At 42.9% G+C, this 19,355-nt stretch overlaps 1 protein-coding gene across 1 annotated transcript in view; it reads right to left on the reverse strand.

Annotated features, from left to right (window-relative positions):
* Positions 1 to 19,355, reverse strand: part of ADCY1 (adenylate cyclase 1) — a 435,025-nt gene that overhangs the window by 62,817 nt on the left and 352,853 nt on the right. Inside the window, exon 15 of the mRNA XM_044294968.1 lies at positions 7,570 to 7,686. Within this exon, the coding sequence (XP_044150903.1) occupies positions 7,570 to 7,686 (117 nt within the window). The remainder of the gene's footprint in view (positions 1 to 7,569; positions 7,687 to 19,355) is intronic.

Raw genomic sequence — 19,355 nt, forward strand, 5'->3', positions numbered from 1 at the left:
CTGTGTGCATTCCCTTTCCGTATGTCCGCATGGCCGTTCCACAAAAAAGATAGAACATGTCCTATACTTGTCCATTGTTACAATGGATCTGCAAAAAAAGGATGCAATACGGATGTCACATGAACATCATCTGTATTTTTTGCGGATCCGTGTATACATACGGTCGTGTGCATAAGCCCTAATGTGTATATTCACAAGACTAGTAAGCGAAGCTTCGGTACTGGAGGAACACATTGATGTAGTTGGTGTTGCTAAAGCATGGCTAGACTCTTCACATGACTGGGCTGTCAATTATTTTTCTACAGACTAAGGGGGCCCTAACAAACACAATTTTGCTCTGGTATTTTTTGGTCACTAACAAAACTCCATAGAAAAGGTCACAATTTTTTTACATGCAGCATGCAGTTTTTATCACTTATTTTAGCGGCCACTTTTTTGTGGCATTTTAATGGAGGACGATAAACAAAGGCCAGATACTCAATAAATGCCACCTAAAAAATAAAAACTTTATTAGTGTGTCCTGCGCTTTACATTTCCCATAGACTTATAGCCGACAGGTGTAGCTGACATTTTTTACCACAAAAACCCACCAAGAAACGCTGGTGCAAAAAAAAGAAAAAGCCATGTCGACAACATACAGTATGACTGCTGCAGCCAATCACTGGCTTTGGTTGTGTACCAAAGAGGTTAGTGATTGGATGTAGTGATCATGTGTCGACATGATGTCACCACTGTAGCTGGGTAAAGAGAGATGGTTGGGAGAACTAGAGCAGTGGTGCTGTCACGAGGGTGTCAAGAGCCACGTCTGACTCCGTTATACCCGGGGTCAGGAAGTCGCAGCGGGTGGCTGCGCGCTCTATGTCTAAAGATCACGTTGTTTCTTAGTGATTGTTTTCTGTGTTTGCCTTGCAATCCTTTTTGTCTCACTCAGGGATCCGTAGCTTCTCCTCCTCAGCTGTTTCTTGTCTGCCACTCCCAACCTCCTTATATTCTCCTCTCACACTTCTCTAGTTGCCAGTTATAGAGCTTCCTGCCTGGACTTCTATACTGACCCACTGGAGCTGTGAATCCTGGTTGTTGTTCCAGAGTGCTACCCTCCGAATCCCTGTTGGGCCTTTTGTTGTCTCCTGTTGTCGCCCACCTGGGATTATATGTTGAGTCTGTATTGTCTGTCCTCCCCTTGGTGTTTTCCTTTAGAGCTAGTGGTGCGGACTAGTGTTCCCACCGCCCTGTTCACTATCTAGGGCTCATCTTAGGGAAAGCCAGGGTTTTAGGCACGTGATCGGCGTACGGGTGAGGAACCCGTCTAGGGACGTCAGGGCAGCCAGGTGCCAGCCGCAAGGTGAGTCAGGGGTCACCACCTTCCCTCTCACTTGGGCAGGGCCTTCCTCTTTCCCTCCCTCTGTGTCACGTATGTGATAGTCACGCCGATCGTGATAGGTGCGGGGTCTGTCAGGTAAGTTATGTTCAGCTCATGCGGAAGGATCCCATGTGTTGTCCAGTTTCTTACTGAAACCAGACAAACCCATTGAGAAGAAAAAATGTAGAAAGAAAAGGAAGCAGAGTAAGTTTGTACATTGTTAGGCTGGAATCACACAGACCATTTTTCTGGCAGTTTTTGAGGTGCCATTTTTGCTAATGTCAGGGGATTGGGAAACAATAAAGGAGAGAATTATACCTCTCAAACTGCATCAAAGCTGCACGTATGGTTCCAGCCTTAAAATATGAGGAACTATTACATGAAGATTTTTGAGGAGGTTGGAACTTTGTGCGTGGAATTGCAAAGAGAAGTGAAAACCGAAATTGATAATTTTTTATGTATTGGCTCCTCATCATCACAGGATGCCAAATACACAATCAATGGAGTGGACTACAGAGGGAGGTACAGTGGGAATACTTGGGGTGGTTGAATACCGTGAGGGACATTTATGAAATCTGATGTCTGGGTACAACATTTGAAGCATATTTTGCAACATTTTGTGAAATATTTGGTGAGCCTCACCATTTTGAAAAGTAGAGTAAAAAGTAGGTCAGGATTTCAGATTAGAACAACTTTAAGTATAATTTATGATGTGTGACTCCTAAAAAAGTTACAAAAATAGTTGCATCTGCACGCAAGGCAGCCCGTTGGTCAATTCTAACAAAGATGTCACTGCCAGTGAAAACTTTTGTTAAGACTATTTCACAAACACATAAAATTCACCAGTAAAAAGTAATGAAACATAGAAACATAGAATGTGTCGGCAGATAAGAACCATTTGGCCCATCTAGTCTGCCCAATATACTGAATCCTATGAATAGTCCCTGGCCCTATCTTATATGAAGGATAGCCTTATGCCTATCCCATGCATGCTTAAACTCCTTCACTGTATTTGCAGCTACCACTTCTGCAGGAAGGCTATTCCGTGCATCCACTACTCTCTCAGTAAAGTAATACTTCCTTATATTACTTTTAAACTTTTGCCCCTCTAATTTAAAACTGTGTCCTCTTGTGGTAGTTTTTCTTCTTTTAAATATGCTCTCCTCCTTTAGGCTACTTTCACACTTGCGTTCGGGGCTCCGCTTGTGAGTTCCGTTCAAAGGCTCTCACAAGCGGCCCCGAACGGATCCGTACTGCCCCAATGCATTCTGAATGGATAAGGATCCGCTCAGAATGCATCAGTCTGGCAGCGTTTGGCCTCCGTTCCGCTCAGCAGGCGGACACCCGAACGCAGCTTGCAGCGTTTTGGTGTCCGCCTGGCCGTGCGGAGGCGTACGGATCCGTTCATAGTTACAATGGAAGTCAATGGGGACGGATCCGTCTGTCCTGGCTCCGCTTTGACACGGATCTGTTCGAAAACGTTCATGTTTCTGCGCATGCCCAGTAACTTCCTGTCCCTCCCCCTCATCTGTCCCTCCCCCTCATCGTCGGCCATTTTGGATCATCGACTTGGTGAGACTGGTAAGTGTATGAAGTTTTGTCTGTTTGTATATCTCTCTTTTTTTACTATCTATCCATCTATCTATCTATCTATCTATCTCTCTCTCTATTTCTAGGGTGGGGGGGGCTGCTGGCACTTGGGAAGGGGTGTGTGTGTCTGGAACAATGGGAGCCGCTGGCACTGGTGGTGTGGGCTGCCTTTATGGGGGGCTTCTGGCACCGGGGGGGGGGCGCGTGTGGCTGGAACTGTGGTTGCTGCTGGCACTGCGGGGGTGTTTGTGGCTGGAACTGTGGTTGCTGCTGGCACTGCGGGGTGTTTGTGGCTGGAACTTTGTTTTCTGCTGGCACTGCGGGGGTGTTTGTGGCTGGAACTTTGTTTTCTGCTTGCACTGCGGGGGTGTTTGTGGCTGGAACAGTGCGGTTTGCTGGCACTGCGGGGGTGTTTGTAGCTGGAACTGTGCGGTGCTTATGGCACTGCGGGGGTGTTTGTGGCTGGAACTGTGCGGTTTGCTGGCACTGCGGTGGTGTTTGTGGCTGGAACTGTGCGGTTTGCTGGCAGTGCGGTGGTGTTTGTGGCTGGAACTGTGCGGTTTGCTGGCAGTGCGGTGGTGTTTGTGGCTGGAACTGTGCGGTTTGCTGGCACTGCGGGGGTGTTTGTGGCTGGAACTGTGCGGTTTGCTGGCACTGCGGGGGTGTTTGTGGCTGGAACTGTGCGGTGCTTCTGGATGGAACTGCAGGGTTTTTTGTGGCTGGAACTGTGCGGTGCTTCTGGCAGTGCGGGGGTGTTTGTGGCTGGAACTGTGTCTGCTGCTGGCACTGCGGGGGTGTTTGTGACTGGAACTGTGGGGGCTGCTGGCATTGGGGGGGGTGAGGGCACTGTGGGAGAGTTGTTTGGAACTGGGGGCCTGATGTCATTGTGGGGGGCTGCTGGCACTATGCGGGGCTGCTGTCTCTCGGGGTGTTTATGTAACTTGGGGGGATTATCACTCCTGTCGGATTAATTTTTTTAATCATTTTATTATTAGGGTCGTTCCAAAAAAAGAAAAAAAAAAAGAAAGAGACATCTGCGGTGGGGAAGCCCATATCTATATTATAAAAAGTAAGTATTAAAAAAAACTTTAAAAAAAATGTTGATATATGAGGAAATAGTGCTCTACAAGTTCCTTTAACGTTATCTGCATTTTGTCTGGTATTCTGTTGCGTACAGATGTCATCAAAGAAGATAGACTGGCGTAACCCACCCAGAAGGCGCCGCCGTATCCAGTGGCCCGTAAGTATAAAATCAACACTTGGACTTTTTACTGTTTGATTCGTTGCATTAATCAGTATGTGCTCTTATTATAGATTTCTTCATCATCATCTGTGGAGAGCTCTCCAGAAGTGGCTGCCGGGGCCAGCTCACCTGCTGCATCGCCAGCGTCCAGGGGAGGTGGACCAAGCCCGGACCGGGGCTGTCAAGAAGTAAGTATATATATATATAGATTTCTTAAAAATTGGTTTAAGTACAGTCTTCTAAAAATTTTTTTTAATTTGTATTAGCAATCTGCACCTAGAGCCGCCAGCGAGGATCCCCCAGTCGCCTCTAGAGTCCGCGGGAATGATCGTGGTGGTCGTAGACGTGTAAGTATTGAATTTAGTAGTTTTAATTAGCATTTTGTATTAGGATTTACATTAAATTTTGTATTTCCTTTTTTTTCAGGGTTCCCTAGGCTCCACCAGGGAAGATGAGGAGTTCGGGGTTGTGAGTATAGATAACCTGCTCCTCATCCGACTGGTGGAGGCGCGTCCAGCGTTATGGGACCACGCCGACCGCCACCACGCCAATCATCGCCATACCCAGCGGCTCTGGAGGGACATCTCTGCAGAAGTTTTTGAGACCTGGGGGGATCTAGATGCGGCGGCTCAGGAGAAATATGGTAAGTAAAACAATATGCATTTTAATAAATTAAAATATTGTTGTTTTCCTTTCATCATGCTGATTTTAGTTTTTATTGTTTTTTTCCATAGTCAAACTGGTTATAACGCGTTGGCGATCTATCCGGGGCCGCTTCAGGAGGGATTACAACAAGGAGGGTCAGGCCCCGAGTGGCTCCGGAGGAACCTCAGGGGCCACATACATCCATACGGCGGCCCTGGGGTTCCTACGAAAGGCTATGGCACCAAAAAGGTAAATATTTATAACAACTGTTTAAAAAAAAAATTGTAAAGGGGCTGTCCGAGACAGGGTAGCGTTTGGCTCCCCTGTTTTGGACAGCCCCCCACAGTCAGATGGACAACTGTTCTCTCCGTCTGAGTGTAAAGGGCTGTCTGAGACAGGGTAGCGTTTGGCTCCCCTGTTTTGGACAGCCCCCCACAGTCAGATGGACAACTGTTCTCTCCGTCTGAGTGTAAGGGGCTGTCTGAGACAGGGTAGCGTTTGGCTCCCCTGTTTTGGACAGCCCCCCACAGTCAGATGGACAACTGTTCTCTCCGTCTGAGTGTAAGGGGCTGTCTGAGACAGTGGAGCGTTTGGCTCCCTTGTTTTGGCCAGCCCCCCACAGTCAGATGGACAACTGTTCTCTCCGTCTGAGTGTAAGGGGCTGTCTGAGACAGTGGAGCGTTTGGCTCCCCTGTTTTGGACAGCCCCCTATGCTATACGGTAGACATAGCATAGAACATGGATGTTTTATTTAAAGAACAATTCCTAACTTTCCTTTTTTTTTTCTACAGAAGTGCCAGCAGCACTCGGGAGCCTGACCAACCTCCTGAGGCGGAACCAGTACAGATCGCCAGCGCCAGCCCTCCTGTCCCTGATGCATCGGCTCAGGATAATCCGGGTCCCCTACCGGGTCCCTCCGCTCAACAGAGGCTCTCCGTCAAAATTTAAGAGCCCTGGTGAGCGGGCAGAGATCTGGTAGGCCAAGTCGAGCCGATTATGCGAACCTTGTAGAGGTCGTTTCCGAAGCTCTAGAAGGTTTTGCCCGACATCAAATGGAGTTTGGTGCTGACTTGATTCGCCGCTGGAAAGGGGCGGAGTCGGCGTATCAACGTAGCCCAAACTACCATTATGGGCTAAACATGATCAGTTTGATGGACTCAATGACGCCCGAGCAGTTACATCAGTTTAAAATCATGGTAGAGAACGGGTCATGGGAAATCATGCACCGCCCCCAACGGTGAGTTTTTAAAGGGGTATTCACATAGACAATGGGGGGATTTCACTTGAATATGCCCCCATTGTCTGATAGGTGTGGGTAACATTGGTAGGACCCGCACCTATATTGAGAACGGAGCGGGGAGCACAGTTGCTGTAGGACACATTTCCCATGGTATGTCCACCGCCAAACGCTAATCCCCGCCTCAACTATAGAAATGGATGGAGGGCGGCAGCACAGTGCGACCTCATCTACTTTCTTAGCTTCGTTCTTAATATATGTGAGGGTACCAGCCGTGGGACCCGTGCCTATAAGACAATGTAGGTATATCCTTAAAGTGGTATGCCCCCATTGTATGAGATGAGAAAACCCCTTTAAGGCCTCTTGCACACGACTGTATGCCACAAGAGACATATGGTCCGTGAGCGGGCCATATGTCCCATAGTGGCATTGATCGTGCACACGAGAGTACACAGCATCATAGTATACAATCATCCTGTGCAAGTTGAGCTGCCCGCGGGGATATAGTCTTGCACTAATAGATCATATGAGTGCAGGACAATAGCCCAGGTTGCGGGACACAACATGGTCAGCATCATGATGCTCTGTACTCCTGTACGTACTATCAATGACGATCAGGGACATATGGCCCGCTAACGAACACTATACATCTTTATAAGTGCATGTAGTCGTGTACAAGAGTCCGAAAGGTGTGGTCCATTATCAAAGTCGGACCAGCTTTGGAACTTCAACAAGATAGCCATGGAGAAATATAGGAGCATTACAACCCTATAGATCTCAATACATGAAGATGGAACCTAGAGATGCTTTTCCTTTTAAAACGGATCCGCTAAACGGATGACAAAACGGAAACCAACGTGACAAACGAATCCGTACAAACGGATCCGTCTGAATTGCTTCCGTTTGGCTCCGTTTAGTCAGTTTATTGACGGATCCGTTTGAAATGCCCTTCAAGCGGATCCGTGAAACGCTGGTGTGAAAGTAGCCTTACCGAGTTGATTCCCTTTATGTATTTAAAAGTTTCTATCATATCCCCTCTGTCTCTTCTTTCTTCCAAGCTATACATGTTAAGGTCCTTTAACCTTTCCTGGTAAGTTTTATCTTTTTTTATATCTGTATTGCCTGTATTGGCATTTATAATGCCAATTTTTTAATTTTATTTGGGGGCGAGCATTCTGTAAATTAAGTTAAACTGGGAAGGGGGGGGGGGGGTTGTTTAGAAGAAAATGGGCAAAAACAAATTTTTCACATTTTAAGACAGTTTGTTATTAACATCAACCCCCCAAAAATAATTCTTCAGAGCATAGTGATGCTAAATATGTGTACATTGTGTTAACATATGACTTCACTATAGCACTGTATGTATACACATCGGCACATGTATAAAAATCATTGTGAAGCAGAGGTGCAGACAGATCTTTGGCAGAACAGAGAAAACTGGGTAATTACTGTATGTTGGAGAAAGTATTCAATGTATGAGCATATGAACTGTACCATATTTCTTGGATTAGACATAAGAAAATGCTGTGCAACATGTGCTGGCAGGAGATTGAAGAGAATCCTCTTGTTGTCTAACTTGACTCTCTCCATGTCATCTCTCTCCTCTTCTGCCTGTAACAGAAATTAGTCACATATCAGACTGGCATTGTTGGGTTACTTTTTAACTTACTTATTTCTACAGTGTTTTGCTATATACTGCTCATAGATTGGAAATTGTATAACATAAAACACAAATGCTTCAGTTGTAATTTATTGCATTTAACTGCACTACAAAAGATCTCTTTTCCATTAGGAAAATCTTGAGGACCTTTGATGATATCATCAGTTGTGAGGCCAGACCAGGAAGAGTAGAAATGTGAGTTTTTATTAAAGATGTATGTGTGTCTGTGTTGCTTATGCAGCAGAGCTGTGTGAGATTAATATATGTACTGCAGTACTGTGTGTGTATATTGTGCGTACTGCAGAGCTGTGCATGCTTAATGTGCGTACTGCAGAGCTGTGTGTGTATAATGTGCATGCTGTAGAACTGTGCATGTGTATTTGTATAATGTCATAATCATGACAGAGTAAAAAAAAAGTTCAAAAAAAAAATCTAAAAAAAATTATAATCTAGCAGAACAAGCATGTACGTAGGACACTACTGAGCAATGACAGGAGACAGTGGAGGTGGGGACATTATAGCTACTGGAGGCAATACAGGGGGGCACAAAAAGGACAGCATTATAAATACTGTTCCTTAACCAAAATTTTATTCTGCTCTATGATATTCACACTTCTACTCAGTTATCCATTTTTTTTTCTAAATTGTTTAAAGTTGTCTTCTTTTCCAAATGACTAAGGCCTTTCTCCTGGACATTGGGCCAGGCAAACTGGAATGGTGGCCGAAACTTGCCCAGTTTGTTCTCACTGTACTGTCTTATCCAGCTTCCAGTGTCCTCTCAGAGAGATTTTTCAATGCTGCAAGTAGCGCCATCACAGATAAACTTGTCATCTACCAGTGTCCAAAACCAACCAGTGACAAAAATCTATTTTGTCAAACTGAATGGGCATGGATCTGTGATGATTTTCATACACCTCTGGCTGAGGCTGATGAATAGATCTGCCATTGTTGACAGTGGCTATTGATCACCATCACGCCATTGTCACTGTTTCCCTGCCTACAATCATGTTCCATACTGGATGGCTGCTGCATCCACCTCCGCAGCTGCTACTCTTTCCCTTTACTGTCACTTCCATTACCCCTACTGCCACTACCATTAGCTTTTTTATTGGTAGCTTAGCTGTCAAAGCATTTGGAGCACCGCTTTCAAGATGTGGAGTTGGAAGGCTCCTTCAGTGGTGCACAATCTCCACCCAGAGGCTCCCAGCAAGGAAAGCAGCCTTTCTGGACAGTGGGGTCCCAGCTTTGAGACCCCCGCTGATCTCTATAACAAGCAGTCTGAAGCACTTAGCAAAGCTGTGCTTCTCCTCACTGCTGAGCGCTGTAGTGAAGACAGTCTCAATATAAAGTCTATGGGATGTCTTCACCATCCTGCTCAGCAGTGAGGAGAAGCAGAGCTCTGCTGAGCGCTTCAGACTGCTTATTATAGAGATCAGCAGGGGTCTCAGAGCTGGGACCCCCGCTATCAACACTTTTTATATGCATATCAACAGGGTCAAAAAAGTGTAGTAAATGTATAATGTTGGACAGGGGACATGCCTGGGGGTATAGAGCCCCTGGGAGTGTTCTGGATTGGATGCAGGCAAGCTATTATAGCTAAATGATAAAGTACAGGGAAGATATACTATATTGGACTGTAGTATTCAGGTTAAATTGCCATGTTGGCACTCACTTTGAGATAAATAAGTGGGTTTTGGGTTGCAGTTTGGGCACTGTCTCTCAGAAGTTTGCCATCACTGCCATATATATTCCTAAAACAGGCAATCTGACACTTGCAATAGTCTCATCTACAAATTTACAGACAAGTCAACTTCATGCAACTTTGTAACAAACAAGAAAATTGAAAAAATAAAGCAATAAAACCTTTCATATAAATGAAGCCCAATTTGCCTGATACATTGTATGGAGAGGTGGCTGCGCTTGTGCAACTTTCTCCATTCACTGCTATTAGCGTTCTGAGAACAGCTCAGCCCAGATTCTGTGGATAAGCCATCAAAGTCTGAGATGGGAATACCCCTTTAAACCCTTATGGCCGATCTTTTAGAAAATTTTATTTTCTTCATTGTTTACACAGTCGTAATCAACTGAGGTTTGATTATCAATAGGGAACAATGTCCAATATACTTCTGACTGAAATTGTCCACCACCATAAATAACATTTCCAGACACTGATCAGTGACATGAATAATTACCAAGTAATTTTACAAAAATGTGGCAATACTGTTGCAAAAAAGACTGTACAGTCCCTGACAAAAGTCTTGTCGCTTCTCTATTTTGTAGAAACTCCTGCTATTAACCTGACTTTTAATTAATCAATTGGTGTTAGAAATAGCTCATATGAAAATCTAAAGCCCTCCCAAATGATGTTTAATGCATTGAAATAAATTAGTTTCACTGAAAAAAGATTTATCATTTAATCAAGACAGAAGGGTAAAAAGTTTTGTCGCCTATACAGAAATTTTACTTTACTGCAAATCCAAAAATATGTCAGCAAATTAAGTAGTGGTGCTGTGAGATCCAAATGTAATATCTTGTATGACTTCCATGAGCTTGAAGGACAGCATCCATGCGGTTTGGCAAGGATTCATACAATTTATTGATGAAGTCATCAGGAATAGCAAAGAAAACAGTCTTGCATGTCTCCCAGAGTTCATCAATATTCTTTGGTTTCGTCTTCCATGCTTCCTCTTTCATCCTACACCACATATGCTCAATGATGTTCTGGTGACTGGGCTGGCCAATCCTGGAGCATCTTGATCTTCTTCGCCTTAAGGAACTTTGATGTGGAGATGGAAGTATGCGATGAAGCACCATCCTGCTGCAGATTTTAGCCTTTTTTATGGTTGGGAATATAAGAGGTAGCTAAGATTTCTTGGTACTTTAGACTATTGATGTTGCCTTCCACCCTGCAGATCCCTTGTACACCCCCATACTGGATGTAACCCCAGACCATGATTTTGCCTCCACTAAACTTCACTGTTTTCTGGGTGAATCTCGGCTCCATGCGGGTTCCAGTAGGTCTCCTGCAATATTTGCGGCGACTCTGGTGTAATTCAACAGAAGAATCATCTGAAAAATCCACCTTCTGCCACTTTTCCAGCATCCATCCTTTTAGCAGGCTGTGGGCCTTGGCAAATGCTACACAGTTTTTCAATTGTCTTTTGTTTAGTGCTGGCTTATGGGCACTGATTCTACCATGGAGGCCATTTCGAGACAGAATCTGACAAACTGTTCTGGTTGACACAGGGACTTCAGGTGACCAGGTCTCGTGGAGATCTGCAATGGAAAATGGCCTGGCCTTGGATTTTCGAGCCAACAAATGGTCCTCTCCAGCAGTTGTTTTGCGGGGTCGGCCTGATCTAGCCTTGACCAAAATCTTTCAAATCTCTGAACTAGATGCTGAGACACATTGAAGGTGGATCTGGTCTTCAGCCTCTTGATAATCAACACTTTAGTCTCCGGGTGAATCTTAGGCATGTTTGCAGAGGTCTAGTTGCAGTTGATGTGAAGGTCTAGTGTACTGGGGTTCTTTTTTTACACACCTGAGACCTAATTGATCCATTATTAGTCACAGGTAAAGCTCAGATGACAAGGCAACAACACTTATGTCTTGGCAAAAATTGACTCAATGGGCTTTACCAAGCTGTGAATATTAGAATACTTTTTGTCAGTTTTGTTTTGCACTGAAACATTAATACAAAGGCTGTTGGGATTAAAATGACCCAATTCTGGTAACAAAATCTTCATTAGAAATATATTTTAGCGGCACTTCAGGTCAATTTGTACACAAGCAACACGACTTTTGTCAGGGACTGTATAGCAGAGAAGAGAGTGCTGTAGGCTTTCCCTATGCCACCATGAACAATATTCTCCTATTTTGCAACCACAAGCTGATGTACTGTAGATGTATTGTAGACATGTGGTATATACAAACTTTGCACAACTTGCTCTATTATTTTAAAAGGAATCTGAAGGGTATGGAGTAGAGAAGAGCATTCTAGCAAATTGATTTGTATCTTCAGTGGGACTTCACCTGTGGGGGTCTGTTCCCACAGGTAAAGAGGCACCCACCTGCTGCAAAATTGACAGGGTTGAACATTTAGTCCTGCCCTGACAATTTTTTGCGGGCAGGAAATTATCAGGGCCAAACGAATAGTTTAGTTAGGCTAGTTTCACATCTGCAGTAAATGTATCCGACAGGCTGTTTTTACTATATGCATGTTGATGTATATTTATTTGAACGCCTTAAACTTTAATATTCGGAAGGTCTTTTGTGGATAAATGGCCTGCTTGGGTCTGCTTTTTTGTCAGGCTATGAAAACTTTTGTCCATCTTTTTACAAATAATACAGGGAGTGCAGAATTATTAGGCAAATGAGTATTTTGACCACATCATCCTCTTTATGCATGTTGTCTTACTCCAAGCTGTATAGGCTCGAAAGCCTACTACCAATTAAGCATATTAGGTGATGTGCATCTCTGTAATGAGAAGGGGTGTGGTCTAATGACATCAACACCCTATATCAGGTGTGCATAATTATTAGGCAACTTCCTTTCCTTTGGCAAAATGGGTCAAAAGAAGGACTTGACAGGCTCAGAAAAGTCAAAAATAGTGAGATATCTTGCAGAGGGATGCAGCACTCTTAAAATTGCAAAGCTTCTGAAGCGTGATCATCGAACAATCAAGCGTTTCATTCAAAATAGTCAACAGGGTCGCAAGAAGCGTGTGGAAAAACCAAGGCGCAAAATAACTGCCCATGAACTGAGAAAAGTTAAGCGTGCAGCTGCCAAGATGCCACTTGCCACCAGTTTGGCCATATTTCAGAGCTGCAACATCACTGGAGTGCCCAAAAGCACAAGGTGTGCAATACTCAGAGACATGGCCAAGGTAAGAAAGGCTGAAAGACGACCACCACTGAACAAGACACACAAGCTGAAACGTCAAGACTGGGCCAAGAAATATCTCAAGACTGATTTTTCTAAGGTTTTATGGACTGATGAAATGAGAGTGAGTCTTGATGGGCCAGATGGATGGGCCCGTGGCTGGATTGGTAAAGGGCAGAGAGCTCCAGTCCGACTCAGACGCCAGCAAGGTGGAGGTGGAGTACTGGTTTGGGCTGGTATCATCAAAGATGAGCTTGTGGGGCCTTTTCGGGTTGAGGATGGAGTCAAGCTCAACTCCCAGTCCTACTGCCAGTTTCTGGAAGACACCTTCTTCAAGCAGTGGTACAGGAAGAAGTCTGCATCCTTCAAGAAAAACATGATTTTCATGCAGGACAATGCTCCATCACACGCGTCCAAGTACTCCACAGTGTGGCTGGCAAGAAAGGGTATAAAAGAAGAAAATCTAATGACATGGCCTCCTTGTTCACCTGATCTGAACCCCATTGAGAACCTGTGGTCAATCATCAAATGTGAGATTTACAAGGAGGGAAAACAGTACACCTCTCTGAACAGTGTCTGGGAGGCTGTGGTTGCTGCTGCACGCAATGTTGATGGTGAACAGATCAAAACACTGACAGAATCCATGGATGGCAGGCTTTTGAGTGTCCTTGCAAAGAAAGGTGGCTATATTGGTCACTGATTTGCTTTTGTTTTGTTTTTGAATGTCAGAAATGTATATTTGTGAATGTTGAGATGTTATATTGGTTTCACTGGTAAAAATAAATAATTGAAATGGGTATATATTAGTTTTTTGTTAAGTTGCCTAATAATTATGCACAGTAATAGTCACCTGCACACACAGATATCCCCCTAAAATAGCTAAAACTAAAAACTACTTCCAAAAATATTCAGCTTTGATATTAATGAGTTTTTTGGGTTCATTGAGAACATGGTTGTTGTTCAATAATAAAATTAATCCTCAAAAATACAACTTGCCTAATAATTCTGCACTCCCTGTATATGTTGCGAAGTTGCATGATGCCATTCTGCTTTCAGGAATATCTGTTAAGGGAGTACTCACTTCTCAAGACATTCAATTCCTAATGCTATCTTTTATTTTTAAATGTGCGGCTGAAATAATACCTATTGTTTGCACCTTTTCTCCATAAATCAACAATATATATGAAGATACACTTTGAAATATACCTTGCTAAAAAATTTCTCATTCTCCATTTATCTGACACTTCTTTTCCCCAATACCTAGCTATTGCACTTAAATTCCGATCTAATACACTATTGAGAACAAAAGCTGACTTGGGGATCACATTACAGAGCTGCAGAGAGTGAATGTATGTGAATGCTTGTGTGTGTGTGTGTGTGTGTGTGTGAGAGAGAGAGAAATATGGCAAGTTTAGGCTACTTTCACATCTGCGGCATTGTGATTTGTGCAGCATGCGGTAGCTTCTGTTCCGCCAATTATAAGCATTTTTGCCTTATTGCAGCTGGATCTCCGCCAGACCCCATGATAGTTATAGTTGCCGGAATGCCTGCTGCAGATGTGAAACTGGCCATAGCCAAATATAAACAGTTCTCCTAATAAACTTTTATCTTCTAAGTAAGCATCACTTGATTGAGAGATGGTAAAATCTTGTTGCTGCCTTGTAGTAGATATGGGATCCTACAGATGGCGTGCCAGATCTCATGAATCATGGAGATGCAGATGATTGTTTACTGTACTTAGGCTGGAAGAGCATGTGTGAGAACCTTCAGTCATGAGTGCAAAGTGCTGGGTAGCATTTTGAAAATATACTGGGTATCAACTTTTTGAAAATATGTATGGTGGCATAAAATAATTCAGCTTTTATTTGTACATATTGCCATGGCTTCCATTTTTATAAGACCTATGATTAGGCCTCATGTACACAACCATATGTGTCTAAAAACAATTTTTTGCAATTTGCACACAGACCCATTCATTTCTAGGGGCCCGCAAATAAAATGGACAGCACACAGATGTCATCCATGTGCTGTCCGCATCTGTGTGTCCGTTCTGAAAACTAGAGAACATGTGTTATTCTTGCCCGTTTTGTGGACCAGAATAGTAATTTTTAGTAATGGGAGTGAGAAAAGGTGTCTGTATTTTGTGGATCTATGGTTTACATAACACAATACGGGCACGTAGGTTTTCAGGATTTAAATGGATTGTCCAGGTTTTATTACATGTTTATGAACACATAAACTTCATAAATGCTTAATAACCCCTTTAACTATTTATGACATAATCTCATGACAGATCATCAATATCAGATTGGTAGGGGTCTGATTCTTGGTACCTCTGCAGACCAGCTGCTGGAAGAGACAGTCGTGTCCAGACGAGCATTCTGGCCTCTTCCTCAGTCTTTGACGTCACGTCCATTGGTCACATGACCTTTATGTAGCTCAATCCCATTCAAGTGAATGGAATCAATAGAAAGCACAGGCGCTGTACAACCTACAGTGCTGTGTTTAGTATACTGTGAACAGGCTGCAGTGCTAGTCAGAGTGCTACAACTCCCTCAAACAGCTGATCATCAAGGTTGCTAGGAGTTGGACCCCACTTAACAGTAAAGTGAATGAAAAAAAATCTCAACAAGGTGGATTTGTAAAAAAATAAAATAAAATGACACTATTGTTTTTGAGATATGTATGACTTTTTGATCAGATTTAAATTTTTTCGGGGGGAGGGGGGGCAATTCGGCTATTTAGATTTTTTCACTTTATCGCGTTAAACGTTTGGGCATTTCTGGACCCGGCGATACCAATTATATTTATTTTTATTGTTTATTTTTATTTGTAAAATGGGGAGATTATTAGAAATTTTTTCTATATTTTTTAAACTTTTTTTTTTTTTAAAGAGCATCTGTCAATATGATCAACTCTTTTAAACCAGGTATACTGCCTGGTAGGGTTGATCATGCTGAGTAAAATGATACTCGTCTTTTTTCTGTACGGCAAACTGCTGCAGAGATATATTTTTTATATTTAAGCAGCATGACTGGCTGCAGTGCTTGGAGCACCGCTAAAGTTGCACCCCTATGCTCTGTGCACTTCCCCATCCCATTGATTGAGAGGGCCAGAACTCTAGTCTAGCCTTGTGTTCTCACACCTGCCTCGAGTCAGATAAATGACTTGACGCTTGTGCAGTGGATCAGATGCTACTTCCCGGGCTAGCTGTATTACTAGACAGAGCCTGTGGAGAAGCATGGAGCTATATAAGCACACCTTTCATTCTGTGTTTTTACAACTACTTTATCTCCTTAACCCTTAGGCTCCCAGCGCCGTAAGAAGATCTTTAAACATGGCACCCACTCGCACATGCAACGGTCACAATAGCCAACAGGTCTTTGCTGTTTCAAACAGTAGCTGCCCCGCGGTTCATGTATGCAACCAGCAATAATGCCGATCTCAGGCATTTTAGCCTTTAGATACCATGGCCAAGTGCAACCACGACATCTAGGCTCCCTCGTGCGGTGCTCAGGGAAGCCGGTCATTCATTCTAATACGCTGAATCTCTCTGAAGAGACCCAGCGTATTAGAGCTGCGGTTCCTATGCTGGCCAGCAGGTGGCAGGCCAACAAAGAATAACAGCAATTGGAGGTCATACTGTAGTTCTATGTATATACAGTATAAGCTATAAGAAATCGGAGTACTGCATATTGTAGTCTCCTAGAGGGGCTACAAAAAAGTAAAAGAAAAGTAAAAAAAAATACAAAAAATATGTAAAAATTTAAATCAACCCTCTTACCCTAGAATAAAAAATAAATACATATATAAAAAGCATAAAGATCATGGGTATCCCCCGTGTCCAAAAACGCCCATACTATTATAATATAAAAATATTTCTCCCATACAGTGAATGGATTAATGGGGAAAAGAATAAATATCAAAATGGCCAATTTACTATTTTTTCATGCCTTCTCTTAACCCCCAAAAATTGAATAAAATGTGATCAAAAAGTCACACAAATTCCAAAATGGTATCAGTAAAAACTACAGATCATCCAGCAAAAAAATGAGTCCCCACACAGCTCAGTAGACATAACTATAAAAAAGTTATGGGGGTCAGAATATGAAAATGTGATGTCAATTTCTTTTCACTATTAAAACACAAGAAAAAAATATACATTTGTGGTATCACCAGATTTGTACTGACCTGGAGAAGGAAGAGCACGAGTTTTCCTGCACAGTGAACGGTGTAGAAAAAAAAAAAATTTAAATGCTGGCGGAATTGTGTTTTTTTTCCTATCCCAAACCATTTGGAATTTATTCCCGCTTCCTACTACATCCTATGCAATAAAATGGTGGAATTATAAAGTACAAATTATCCCGCAAAAAAGAAGCCCCCATACTGCTATGTGAACAGAAAAATAAAAACTTATGACTCCGGGAAGACAGGAAAGAAAAATTTAAATGCGAAAAAACCTCCAGTATCCAAGGGGATAGCTGCTCTGTAGTAATTTACAGTAAAATTTTATAATGATTTTAAAATATATTCTGCATGTTAGAATGTGTGCCTCCTAGTAGACACATGATTACTTAAAGCAACTGTAGTTTTAATGCTGTGAAGGAAGAGTCAGTCCACTTTACATACATCTTTCTCAAGAAATTGTACCCCTTTAACCACTTCAGCCCCGCTAGCTGAAACCTCCTTCATGACCAGAGCACTTTTTACACTTCGGCACTACACTCCTTTCACCGTTTATCGCTCGGTCATGCAACTTACCACCCAAATGAATTTTACCTCCTTTTCTTCTCACTAATAGAGCTTTCATTTGGTGGTATTTTATTGCTGCTGACATTTTTACTTTTTTTGTTATTAATCAAAATGTAACGATTTTTTTGCAAAAAAATGACATTTTTCACTTTCAGCTGTAAAATTTTGCATAAAAAAGACATCCATATATACATTTTTCACCAAATTTATTGATCTACATGTCTTTGATAAAAAAAAATGTTTGGGCAAAAAAAATAAAATGGTTTGGGTAAAGGTTATAGCGTTTACAAACTATGGTACAAAAATGTGAATTTCCGCTTTTTGAAACAGCTCTGATTTTCTCAGCACCTGTCATGATTCCTGAGGTTCTACAATGCCCAAACAGTAGAAAAACCCCACAAATGACCCCATTTCGGAAAGTAGACACCCTAAGGTATTCGCTGATGGGCATAGTGAGTTCATAGAACTTTTTATTTTTTGTCACAAGTTAGCGGAAAATGATGATGATTTTTTATTTTTTATTTTTTTACAAAGTCTCATATTCCACTAACTTGCGACAAAAAATAAAAAATTCTAGGAATTCACCATGCACCTCACAGAATACCTTGGGGTGTCTTCTTTTCAAAATGGGGTCACTTGTGGCGTAGTTATACTGCCCTCGCAATTTAGGGGCCCATATGTGTGAGAAGTACTTTGCAATCAAAATGTGTAAAAAATGACCGGTGAAATCCGAAAGGTGCACTTTGGAATATGTGCCCCTTTGCCCACCTTGGCATCAAAAAAGTGTCACACATCTGGTATTGCCGTACTCAGGAGAAGTTGGGGAATGTGTTTTGGGGTGTCATTTTACATATACCCATGCTGGGTGAGAGAAATATCTTGGCAAAAGACAACTTTTCCCATTTTTTTATACAAAGTTGACATTTGACCAAGATATTTTTCTCACCCAGCATGGGTATATGTAAAATGACACCCCAAAACACATTCCCCAACTTCTCCTGAGTACAGCGATACCAGATGTGTCACACTTTTTTGCTGCCAAGGTGGGCAAAGGGGCACATATTCCAAAGTGCACCTTTCGTATTTTGCAGGCCATTTTTTACACATTTTGATTGCAAAGTACTTCTCACACATATGGGCCCCTAAATTGCCAGGGCAGTATAACTACCCCACAAGTGACCCCATTTTATTAACTTTGGAACAGAACATGTAAACTTTAACTTTTTGAACTAAACATTAACGTGTTTGCTTACTGGTGTTTTTTTTTTACCTTTATAGAACAAACCTCTCCTTCCCCATGGGTCAATGTGCAAATCGCCCAAAGATGTGGCGAAGTGCGTCATGCACTTTGTCCCAGGTGAAAGGAGACGTTTGCAGCAGCAGTGAGTGAATGGGCCCTAATAGCCCTGTGTGCCTGTCCTGGTGAGATGATCCCTATGCTAGGTGTACCTGTGTGTGGTACTTCCGGAAACACTCCCCTAAGCATAGGGCAGGGTGGTCAGGACAGTCAGGACAGAAATAGCGGGTGTCACGCCTTATTCCACTCCTGCTACAGACATGACATCTTTTTCGGGGTGACGGGTGGGTTGAGGTACCAGCAACGACATTGGGGAAATGTCGCTCGTGTAGACGGCTAACTACACTGGTGGATGGGGCCACGGAACCTCCTGGGTACAGGAGGTTCTCGATGATCTCTTCCTGAAATTTGAGGAAGGATCCAGTTCTCCCAGCCTTACTGTAGAGAACAAAACTATTATACAGAGCCAATTGAATTAAATATACAGACACCTTCTTATACCAGCGTCTGGTTCTGCGGGAAACTAAATACGGAGACAACATCTGGTCATTGAAGTCCACCCCTCCCATGTGAAGGTTATAGTCGTGGACTGAGAGGGGCTTTTCAATGACACGGGTTGCTCGCTCAATTTGTATTGTCGTGTCTGCGTGAATGGAGGAGAGCATGTAAACGTCACGCTTGTCTCTCC

This window comes from Bufo gargarizans, chromosome 5 (assembly GCF_014858855.1).
Source record: "Bufo gargarizans isolate SCDJY-AF-19 chromosome 5, ASM1485885v1, whole genome shotgun sequence".
NCBI classification, from domain to species: Eukaryota; Metazoa; Chordata; class Amphibia; order Anura; family Bufonidae; genus Bufo; species Bufo gargarizans.